Below are 10,961 nucleotides of genomic sequence, written 5' to 3'. Positions count from 1 at the left end.
CACCACAAAAAATAATCCAGTCAATTCGGAGAAAATTGTCAAGGTTAAGCAAATTTTGAAGGCAATCAAAGCAAAACGTTTCAAATAAGAAACATCTTCGACGGCACTTTTGGTCATGTAAAAATCCGAAAGTTGCTTCAAAACTTGATAAAATTGATCTCGGCGCCATACGATGAAAAATAACTTGATGGAGATGCACATTTTGGTGAAAGCGGGACAGAGACAATCCAAAATTAATTGCAAATTTTTACTATTTTTCATTGCAAACGAAAATTCCGCCAGAACGCACATCCCGTTGAACGCAGAGTTAAAATATCCGAGAAAAACGTACCAAATTGGCGGTGAAAGCAATGGCCAAGCCCCCAACGAAAGCATTTCCACGCGTTGAAGTGGCATAAAACCCGCAAATTGATTGACAGGCCAATCACTAAGGAGACGTTTCACGGTTTTAATCATTTTTGACCGATTTTCACCCGAAAAATGTTAAATTTTCATTAAAAACTCGCGCTTTTATGAACTTTCGTTTAATTGTCGTTGCGTGTTTTTCCAATTAAAACTTTTTTTCTTGTCTTTCACAGGTCGCACAAGAAGACGGCGACAGAACCGAGGTGATCGAAAAGTTCGCGTCTGCCTGTTACGGCAAAGACGGCATCGAAAAGCCCGATTTCGATCACATTTTCCGCGAACACAAGCAACCCGAAACCATGCCGCAAAAATGTCTCATCACGTGCATGCAGGAACAAGTGGAAATCATCAAAGGTGATAAATTCCAGCCAGAAACCTTCAAAGCTATCGTACGGGGAGCCGTCAACGATGAAAAACACAACCACGTTATCGATGAAATTGCGAAAGAATGCGCCTCCGTTACCGATGTCAACCGCTGTGAGCAAGGCATGAAATTGTCCGTGTGCTACAAAGAAACTGCCGAGAAGCACGGCGTCGACTTTGACAAACTCCATGGAATGTAAATTTATTTTCTTTGTTTCAAAAAGCAAATACATTTAAATAAACCAATATTTGTTCAATGAAGAATTTCGTTTAAATGTGTGAGCGAAAGGGAATTTTTTCCGCAGTCGAGAGGGGAAAATGCTGAATTTCACACGAGCGTTTCTTATCGAAGCTGCACTCACATTCGTGCTCGATCAGATAGGTGAAGTGAAGTCATTCGCGTGAAAGATTTATTTTGAATTATTGCCGCATTTCGAAATTTATGGTGACAACTTTGCCCATCGGAAAATTTTCAGCATGAAATTTGAAAACTCATGGAAAATTTTGAAAAAATTCTTAAAAAATTTCAGAGAATTCGTGTAAAATTTATTTTGAAAAAATGCGGAACTATGTTCAAGGAAAATTTTGAATTTGCAAAATAAAAATTTGTGGAAAACCTTGGGAAATTTTGAGAAAAATCAAAAAAATTCGTGAATAATTTCGGAATTTTTTTTTTTTAAACAATGCGGAATTATAATTTTTCAAAAAAAAAAATTATTTTTCAAAAATGAAAACTTCTGGAAAACCATGGGAAAACTTGGAAAATTCGTGAAAAACTTTGGGAAAACCCGGAAAATTCGATGAAAATTAAAAAAAAAAATCTGAAATCATCTGAAAATCAAGCAAACTATCAATCAAAAAAAAAAAAATTGGAAAGAATCTTGGAAGCAAAACCCATAGAAAAATTTTGGAAAATTCGTGGAAAATCGGAAAAGCTTGAAAAGTTTTAAAATCTCAAAACATTTTCGAGTTCGAATCACTGAGCAATTGAGAAATTGAAGAATGTTCAAAAGTTAGAAAATTTGTGAAAAACTTGAAAATTCATGCAAATTTAGAAAATTTGTGGAAAATCTAGGGATGATTAAAATATTTTAAAATTAATAAAAAAAAATTGTGGGAATCTCGTGAAAAACGTGGAACGTTAAAATTCATAAAAAACGGAAAAAAAATCTGAAAAATTGGTGGAAATCTTAAAAATTCATGAAAATTGTAAAAATCTAGCCAATTTGAAATGCGGTAAAACTTTTCGTATAAACGAATGCTTTTCAATCTCTTTTTTTCTCGTCGCAGCTCGCGAAATAGATTCTCACGCTGTCTGTATTATTGCGGAAAATGTTGTTGACACCAGCGACGATCGCGTGCAGCATTCCATTAATTTGTTACACTTGACTAATTTTCCGGCAATAAGAAGTGACTGTCATCGAGAACGGAGTGATAACAATAATAACTACAATAATGATAACACATTTTTCATAAATCAAGTGCAACAAGGCGTGAGTAATGGATGCTCAGTAAGTAATAATTTTTGTCGCAAACAAGTTTTTTTTTCTTTCTCGAAAAACGAAAAGAAAATAACACAAAAGACAGTTTTTCATTGTATCGACTGCTTGCATCTGGCATTTCTTGGAAAACTTCCATGAGATTCACGATTGGGTTATGCCGCGTTACGAAAAGAAAGTTCTCGTTGTCGTTGATAAAGGAAACATTTTTTCGTACGATGACATCTTGAACGTTTTACAGCATCGAATTGTTATTAATGGTGTGTTGATTCGCATGTCGATTAGATGGATGTTATTTTAATGTATTTTTTCTCTCGTGTTGCTGTAGATTTGCCGCTAACATTGCTATTAAAACCGAATTTCGTTGACGATATCGATACTGATACTGATGATGATGATGGAAGAGAAACGATTGACATTTGGTCCGCATTTCCATATTCAGCGTATCGGGATTTGCGAAATCGATTTTTTGTGGAGAATTCGAGTTTTTTGCATGAAAATGATACATTAATACCGAAAATGACGAATTTGGACGGGATACAAGTAACGGGAGCGTTTATACATTATCCTCCTTATTCGGCCTGGTATCGCGTGGTAAGAAAATTAAATTAGAAATTTAAAAATTTGTTCAAAAATTCACCGAAATATAAAATTTTTTTAAAATCTCATGAAATATTGTGAAAAATTTTTAATTTTCCAGCCTCCTGGCACCGGAAATGCCCACGTTTTTGGCTCTAATGAAAGTTATTCGGTCAAACTTGGTGGTCAAGAGCACATTATCTTGGTGGAATTTTGTCTCAAGTACAATTGCACCCTCGTTGCTCGTCTGGAGTACGATGAAGAGTTGTGGGGTGAAAGTTTTCACAATCATACCGGTTTCGGACTCATTGGAGCTCTCACCATGCGAGATGCAAATGTCTCCTGTGCTGCTCTTTACTTGTGGGACAATACCTACGAGTTCACCCAATACACGGCCATCATTCAACGAGCGACAATTGATCTAGTGTTACCGAAACCGAAGCCTTTGCCCTACTGGCAAACCCCAATTTTACCATTTCCTGCGTATATTTGGGGTTATGTCATCGGGGCATTTTTCATCGGAGCTGTTACGTTATTTATTGTCAATTTGGCCCAACTGCGGATGAAAGACGACAAAGTTTTGGACTACGGACTTTTTGAATCGATTTACGCGGTTTTTATGATGAGCATTTTTCAAGGTGTTAACATCAACATTAAATTTCTGTCGAATATTGTCTTGTTCACGATTTTACTAATGTTTGCCTTGATCATCGGCAATTTATATGCAGGTGGTTTGGCTTCCGTAATGACAGTCACGCGTTACGAAGAACCACTTGACTCGCTCGAGAAAGTCGTCGAAAGTAATTTACAGTGGGGAGCTCCAGCATGGGACTGGATTTTCACAATTAAACAATCCGATTATCCTCCGTTCAAGAAATTTGTGCAAAAATTTGTTGTAAAGCCAATTCCTGAGATGCATAAGTTGGTGAAGGCGGAAAAATTTGCAGTCACGTTGGAAACTATGCAGCATGGAACATTGAGCTATCAACCGTACTTCGATGTGGAGGACTCGAAATTTCTCATGATGACAAAACATGCTATTTATTGGCAAGATACGGTGATTATGACGAGTAAAACGTGGCCTTTTATGGAACAGCTGAACCGAATCGTGCTCATGCAACAAGAAAGTGGCATTCAATATTACTGGGAGATGCAGGTAAGTAATATATTTTTCAATTTTTTAAACTTTTTGTCCCTTTTTCTGGATTTTTTTTTACAAATTTCATAAAATCATTAGAAAAAATTTAATTTTAGATAAAAAAAATTGTGAAATTTTAATGATTTTTCTAGAAAAAATATTTTAAAAAAATTTTAGGCTTAAAATAAACAAAATTTTAATTCAAAAATTAATGAAACGTTCTTGAAAAAAATTAAATTGTGCGGGAAAAAATGTTTAAAATAAATTTTGATTACCTTAACCTTCTAAAAATATTTTTTTCTGAATTTTGAATTAAATAAAAAACAGTCAGCAAAGGAAACGATGAACTACGACATCCAACGAAACATCGAGGAGAATGCGAAACCCCCAGAAGGCGGTGAACCAGTGCGACTTTCGGTCCAACACATCCTTGGCGCGCTGTTTCTTCTGCTGTTTGGAAGTATTGCTGCTACAATTTCATTCTTTTTTGAGCTTTTCTGGTTTCATAAAGTCGAAAAATCGACATTGATGCGAAAAGCTGTCTCTCAATGGAAAAATTACAAACAAGCTTAAACCATTTGCTTACCTAAGTGTCAGAATTGCTTCGTAGAATCAATCAAAAATATTTAATAAAGTTATTTGCACGGCAAATTGCTTCATTTTCTTTGAAGTCGATCGCATGTAAACGCAAAGAACGCTTCACTATAAAATAAAAAGTTGACGAAAATATTATTTCACTTTTGAAAGTTTATCTAAAAAGGATTAACATGGATTTACCTTCTCATTCAGCACTGTTACAAAGCTCTTTCTTGTCTGTTTTGAATCTTTTGATCTTGGAACTAGATCCGAAAGTCATCTGTTTATCCTTGAACACATCCAAAAATGAGCTAGATCTTGCTTTTGATGTCCCTTCAATCGTCTTCGACTGCAATAATGAAAGGTTTTTAGAAATTTACAAGCAAGGAATCGACCAAGGATGCTTTGTAAGTGCCTTTCTTTACCAATTTAATTGAATTTTCATTAAAAAATGTCACAAAAATAGGTTCATGTGATGTCAAATGATTGTGCCGTGACTCTTTTAGACAATTTTCGTACTGTACAAGATCATTTAGTTGTGAATTTCTTAATAAAGTATCTGATTGTTTTAAATGTCAATGAAGATTTTGATGGGATGTCCCTTTTTGAACATCCAACAGTCATTGAAGATCTTCCGGAAACGCTAATTCTTGATAATCACAACGATTCTATTGATATTTACTATTACTGGAATCAAAATGGACTGCAAAATAAGTTTTTCATTGAAAATGGATCACTTTTGTACGAAAAACCACTTTTTCATAAGGAAAACGGGCTGGATTTGGGCGGAAGAGAGATGAAAGTCTCGTTAGTCGTCTATACACCGTTTAGTTATGCGAGTTATGATGTAAGATATTTCCAAAAAATAATTTCTAAAATATTTTTTAAAGTCAAAAATTCATCAAACAGGCTTCTAATGAGTTACAACTCGACGGAACTGATGTCTATCTGGTGCAAGAATTTTGTAAAATTTATAATTGTTCACTTTCTTATACTTTTTGTGAGTTTTTTCTTTTAAAAAAATATTAATTTCTATATACATTTTCCATTTTAGTCAACGAAGGCGAAGTTTACGGCATAATTTATGAAAATTTTACAGGAACTGGCATTTTTGGCGCTACTGGTTCACGGCAATCTCATCTCTCGATAGGAGCTCCTTACACAACGATCTTTCTCAATCCATACACGATCCTTTCGACGCCCACACAACAGTCCCGAATCATTAATTTAGTGCCTATCCCACAACCGCTCTCATATTCCAAGACTCCACTTCTCCCCTTTCCAGCGGATATCTGGGGTTTCATTGCTTTGGTCTACTTTTTGGGCATTTTCGCACTTTTTTCTGCTCAAAAAGTCGCCAACACTCACGAAAGTAAAGAAGAGCAACACAAATCCCCACTCGGAGATGCCTTTTTTAACGTTTTAATGATCAGTTTGTTCCAATCCATGGGTTTGCATCAAGTTTTCGGCTCGCATGCTTTCATTATTCTGCTTCTCCTGTTTTTCTCCCTCATTTTGGGAACTTTGTACGATGGTGGATTCGCGAGTGTCATGACTGTTACTCGTTATGAGAAGCCGATCAGCACAATTTTCGACATTGTTGAAAGCAAATCGAAGTGGAAAGGACTTACAATTGCGTATTTATATCCTGTTGAGCTGACGCAAGATCCAAATTTGAGGAAATATATCGATAACTTCATCGTTGTGCCGTTGACGGAGATGCACAAGCAGGATCACACAACGGACATTTTTCTCACCGAATATACGCAAAATCGAGCGTTGGCTAATTTGAACAACATTCTGGATCACAAGGCAGCTCTTAATTATATGGTTTCGAAGCAGGAACTTTGTGCTCAATATACATCCGTGATTTCCCATAAAACGTGGCCTTATATGGAATACATGAACAAACTCATTCGCACTGTGACAGAAAGTGGTATTCGGGAACATTGGGAGTATCGGGTAAGAACTGTAATTTATTTTTGGTAAAAAATCTAATTTTTGTATGAACTATGAAAAAATCGACTGAAAATATATTTTTTTCGTTTTTTAAAGGCGAATAAATTTAATATTGACATTTTTTTTCGCTTTTCCCTCCGATTTTGTCTAAAATAATCTAAAAAATTTAATTTTAAAATAAAAAATTTTTAGGAGTATTTTTGACATTTTTAAAAAATACATATACATAATAAAATTACAGTTTTCGTTAAAATTCGTTTGCTTTAAAAATACCTTTTTTTAAACTTTGACAGAGTTTAGAGTTCAAATACTTTCATAAATTACGTCAAAATTGGTCCCTTACCTCCAGAATTCAAATTTGACCTTTCTTTCAGGTCATCAACAACGTCATGGATTATAGCATTCAACGAATTGTGGATGAAAATAATCACTACACAGATAAAAATAACGAGCCCGTCTCCATCACAGTCCAGCACATCATGGGAGCTATAATTATTTTAATCGCCGGTCATTTGCTTGCCTTCGTTATTTTCGTAATTGAGATATTAAGTCATCGCCTTAAACGACGCAGAGCATAATTTTTTTGTCAACAACAATCATTAAGCCCTAATTGAGCTGCAAATCCTTTAAATTCACGACAAAAGAGCAACGTTGCATTCATTTCTCGGAAAATCTCGCAATCTCTTCACAGCAGGGAAATTTGTCTAGAAATTGAATTAGAATAGAAAGTTGGCAAAAGATTTAATAATAAATAAAATGAAACTTAACGAGATTCGGTTTGATTCCATCACTTATGCTCTTGATTTCATTTTAAAACTTGCTGGTAAAACTTTTTGCATAATTTAAACGAGTTAAAATGTTTTAAAACATTCTGCGTTGCTCTCCCTTTACCGCCAGTGTTAGGCATTAAAAGCCATTCAACGTGCTTTATTCAATCGAATAATGGAACTTTTTGCGGAACAAATATCGGATTGGAAGGCATTCCGGTGACACGAATCGATTGCGACCAAAGGGACGAAAGTTTTTACCAACTTTTTTTAAGTGGAGTCGATGCTGGGTGTGCGGTGAGTATTTTTTTAGGTATCAATTTTCAGGCCGTTTCGTACATTTTATCATTTATTTAAAAATCTAAAAATTAGAAAATTTCTTCGTAAATTACAAATTTTTTATAATAATTTTAAAGCTTTTGAAATTTTTTCAATTTTTTTTTTTAAATTTGCAATTTTTAAAATTTTTTCTACCAAACTTTGGTCAAAATTAGTATTTTAACGTGGCGATTTTCCTTTACAAAATTAAAACTAAATTTAATTTGTCAATTCTTTTGAAAAGTAATTTTTCAGGAATTTTAATTTTTAACTTAAAATTTTTGAAAATCAATTTTCAATAAAATCATCAAAAATTGTTTATAAAAATTTTTTTATATAAAAAGTTATTTCTAAACTACTTGAAAAAAAAAATAAAATATAAAAATAAAAAAATATTTAAAATTTAAAAAAAAATAATTTTCAGACATTCATCGTTACCTTTTCCTGTGCTGAAATTTTCCTCAAAAGCTTTCGTGCCGTTCACATGGACGCCAATTTGCGATTTTTCAAGAAACATTTGATATTTATTCAGGATTTAGAGGTTTACGACGATGATATGATACAAAATTTCTTCAGTAATCCAGTAATATTTTACGATTTACCGCAATTTTTAACTATTTCTTGGTCTTTTGATGATGATCAAATTGAATTATGGCAAAGAAAACCAAATTATGTAAAGGAAGGCGCAATATTTAACAAATTCTTTTTATCCAATGATACTTTTTTAAATGATGATTTTGAGTTTTTTCCAAAATTTGAGGATTTGACGGGAGTAGAACTGCGAGTAGCGACCATCAACTATCCGCCGTACACTTTTTATGAGTTTGTGGTGAGTTGATACTTTAACAAAAATAAAAAAATATTTAAAAATTTATATTTTTAGACACCAGGCTCGGGAAATGCAAATCTAGAAGGATCTTCTGAAAAACTCTCAGTTTTACTAGATGGCGTCGAACTCTATCTCTGCATCGAGTTTTGTCGAAAATTTAACTGCACAATTACTTTGCACACAGGTAAGTGTCAGTTTAAATGAATTATTTTCATAAAACTTTTCATTTTTCAGAGGAAGAAGAGCTTTGGGGTGATATTTCCGATGATGGTACCGCCACAGGTTTAATGCAAGCAGTGGTAACGGGGAAATCTGACGTGACAATTGCTGCCTTTTATCATTGGGGTCGATTATTTCCTTTTATGCAATTCTCGGACTCGATTCAAAAAGTGCGCGTCATGCATTTGGTGCCGAAACGGAAGCCTTTGCCTTATGCTCTTACACCATTGCTGCCTTTTGAGTACACAGTATGGATAACGATGTTTCTCGCTTACTTTACGTCAATTTTTGTTATACTCTGGACAAATCGAGTGGGTGTCGAGCACAGAGAAGACGCACATGAGTTTGGAGAAGTTGTCATCATGATATTGAAATTGAGTCTCTTCGAGGGAACGTCAGTTATCAAGTAATATTTTTTTTAATTTGTACTATGTTCCATTTGAAAAGTCGAAGATTCGAGATGAAAAATTAAAAATTTTATCAAAATTGACCATTTTTTAAATGATTTCTTTAATAAATATTTTTTTTTATGAATCTTGTTCATGAATATTCTCATCTAAAAATATTTTTCTAAAATTTCTGAGATTATTTTGAAAAATTTTTTTGACAGATTTTTTTTTAAATTTAAAATTTTTGACAATTAATTTTATTAAAAAACCACAAAAATTAAAGGTCAAAAATCTTTTTGTATGAAAAAGTATTTCAAAACCTTATTTTTATCGTATTTTTTTATATTTAAACTTACCCATATTGAGAAAAAAATATAGGACAAAAAGTTCGAAATAAATTTGGATTATTTTTGGAGGTTCTCATAAAAATTTTTCGTTAACAGAACGTCATCTGCATCGGAAATCATAATTTTCGGATTTCTCTTCTACTTTGGAATGATCATCGGCAATTTGTATGGCGGAGCTCTCGCAAGTATCATGACGATCGTGCGTTACGAGAAAGGAATCGACACCATTTCCGACATAATTCAAAGCAATCTCATATGGGGTGGTCCTAGTATCGTCTTTGTCCTCTCCGTCATCGACACGCAAGATCCCGTGCTTCGTTACTATCTCGACCACTTTCGCGCCATGTCCATGGCAGACCTCAATGCTCATGGCAGAGCGCAAAATATGACAATTATTCTCGAAGCGATGCAATTCGGGACAGTTTGCATTGCCGAATACATGGATGCCGAAGTAGCGCAAAATTACATGCTGACCAAACATGACATGTACTGGGAGCAAACCGTGATGCCGTCTCGCAAAACGTGGCCTTACATGGATTTAATGAACAAAATAATCCTTTTTCAAGTCGAAAGTGGCGTAAATCGGTATTGGGAATTTCGAGCAACGGTCAAAACGATGAACTACAAAATCCAGAAGACAATTGAGGAAAATGGGAAAACAATGGCGGGCAGTGATACGCCGGTAAAATTGTCAATGGAACACATCGTTGGAGCAAATTACATTCTTTTGATCGGAAATTTTGCTGGACTAGTAATTTTTCTGCTAGAAATCGTCTGGCATTACAGCACGTGTTGGAAAAAATTAATTACCAAGCACCGCAAGCGGAGTAATTAAAACGAATGAAGCGACGAATCATTAAATATAAGTGAAAATCAGCTTTTTGTAGTGTTTCATTAACAGCTAGGCCGTCATCACGTCTCAACATTCACTAAAAATTAAAAAATTAAACATGAAAGCTCCTTTCATTTTTGTAATTTTTTATTTTTTAACCACTTACAGCACCGTTCACGGAGTAAATTTTCCATTTTAACAAAATTTTTCGATAAATTAATTTTTTTTTCATTTCAAAGGCAATCACAATGGAGCAAATTAAGGCAACAGGAGCACTTCTCCGGCAATCTTGTCAACCACGCTTCAAATTAACGGATGCACAAGCAGATGAAATTAGCAACGGAAAATTACCGGATTACAAAGATGGAAAAGTAAGAATTTCGCAACACATTTCAATTTATTTTTTTATTTTGAAAGATTTTTTCAAGTGTTATCTCAATTGTTTGATGGAAATGTTGGGTGTCGTGAAAAAAGGCAAAATTCAGATAGATAAGGCGATCAAGAGTGCCGAGACAATGTTGCCGCCAGAGTTAAAGGATGACTTTATCAAAGGCATCAATGCGTGCAAAGATATCCCATTGACGAAAGATCCCTGCGAAAATGCCTACGTTGGAGCAAAATGCTCGATAGAGAACAATCCGAAATTTTTCCTACCATGAAATTGATAAAATAAATATTTTTTTTGCTCAATTTCGTCTAAATATTTTTTTTTTACATGTGAAAATCATCACGCGTGCCTGT

At 34.3% G+C, this 10,961-nt stretch overlaps 3 protein-coding genes across 3 annotated transcripts; all 3 read left to right on the top strand.

The window, feature by feature from the left end:
• Window positions 1-350: 350 nt before the first annotated feature.
• LOC134836267 (uncharacterized) lies at window positions 351-1,021 on the top strand. The gene is made up of 2 exons (XM_063851485.1): window positions 351-392; window positions 579-1,021. Exons 1-2 carry the CDS (start codon window positions 351-353, stop codon window positions 966-968), a joined length of 432 nt encoding a protein of 143 aa, XP_063707555.1. The 3' UTR covers window positions 969-1,021.
• Window positions 1,022-2,268: 1,247 nt separating this feature from the next.
• LOC134836266 (uncharacterized) lies at window positions 2,269-4,557 on the top strand. Its single transcript, XM_063851484.1, has 5 exons — window positions 2,269-2,279; window positions 2,352-2,527; window positions 2,596-2,861; window positions 2,968-4,002; window positions 4,312-4,557. The coding sequence occupies exons 1-5, from the start codon at window positions 2,269-2,271 to the stop codon at window positions 4,555-4,557; spliced, it is 1,734 nt and encodes a 577-aa protein (XP_063707554.1).
• A 5,724-nt stretch (window positions 4,558-10,281) lies between these two features.
• Window positions 10,282-10,879, top strand: LOC134836268 (general odorant-binding protein 72-like). Its single transcript, XM_063851486.1, has 3 exons — window positions 10,282-10,401; window positions 10,460-10,591; window positions 10,649-10,879. Exons 1-3 carry the CDS (start codon window positions 10,339-10,341, stop codon window positions 10,877-10,879), a joined length of 426 nt encoding a protein of 141 aa, XP_063707556.1. The 5' UTR covers window positions 10,282-10,338.
• The last annotated feature ends 82 nt before the right edge of the window (window positions 10,880-10,961 follow it).

The sequence above is a fragment of the Culicoides brevitarsis genome, unplaced genomic scaffold (assembly GCF_036172545.1).
Source record: "Culicoides brevitarsis isolate CSIRO-B50_1 unplaced genomic scaffold, AGI_CSIRO_Cbre_v1 contig_5, whole genome shotgun sequence".
Classification (NCBI taxonomy): Eukaryota; Metazoa; Arthropoda; class Insecta; order Diptera; family Ceratopogonidae; genus Culicoides; species Culicoides brevitarsis.
This window is presented reverse-complemented; position numbering and strand designations above follow the sequence as displayed.

Coding starts and splice junctions, on each gene's coding strand:
- LOC134836267 (XM_063851485.1), top strand. CDS start 351: ATGGCCAAGCCCCCAACGAAAGCATTTCCACGCGTTGAAGTG. Junction 393..578: donor CATTTCCACGCGTTGAAGTG/GCATAAAACCCG, acceptor TGTCTTTCACAG/GTCGCACAAGAAGACGGCGA.
- LOC134836266 (XM_063851484.1), top strand. Junction 2,528..2,595: donor GCATCGAATTGTTATTAATG/GTGTGTTGATTC, acceptor GTGTTGCTGTAG/ATTTGCCGCTAACATTGCTA. Junction 4,003..4,311: donor AATATTACTGGGAGATGCAG/GTAAGTAATATA, acceptor AATAAAAAACAG/TCAGCAAAGGAAACGATGAA.
- LOC134836268 (XM_063851486.1), top strand. CDS start 10,339: ATGAAAGCTCCTTTCATTTTTGTAATTTTTTATTTTTTAACCACTTAC. Junction 10,402..10,459: donor CTTACAGCACCGTTCACGGA/GTAAATTTTCCA, acceptor TTCATTTCAAAG/GCAATCACAATGGAGCAAAT. Junction 10,592..10,648: donor CGGATTACAAAGATGGAAAA/GTAAGAATTTCG, acceptor GATTTTTTCAAG/TGTTATCTCAATTGTTTGAT.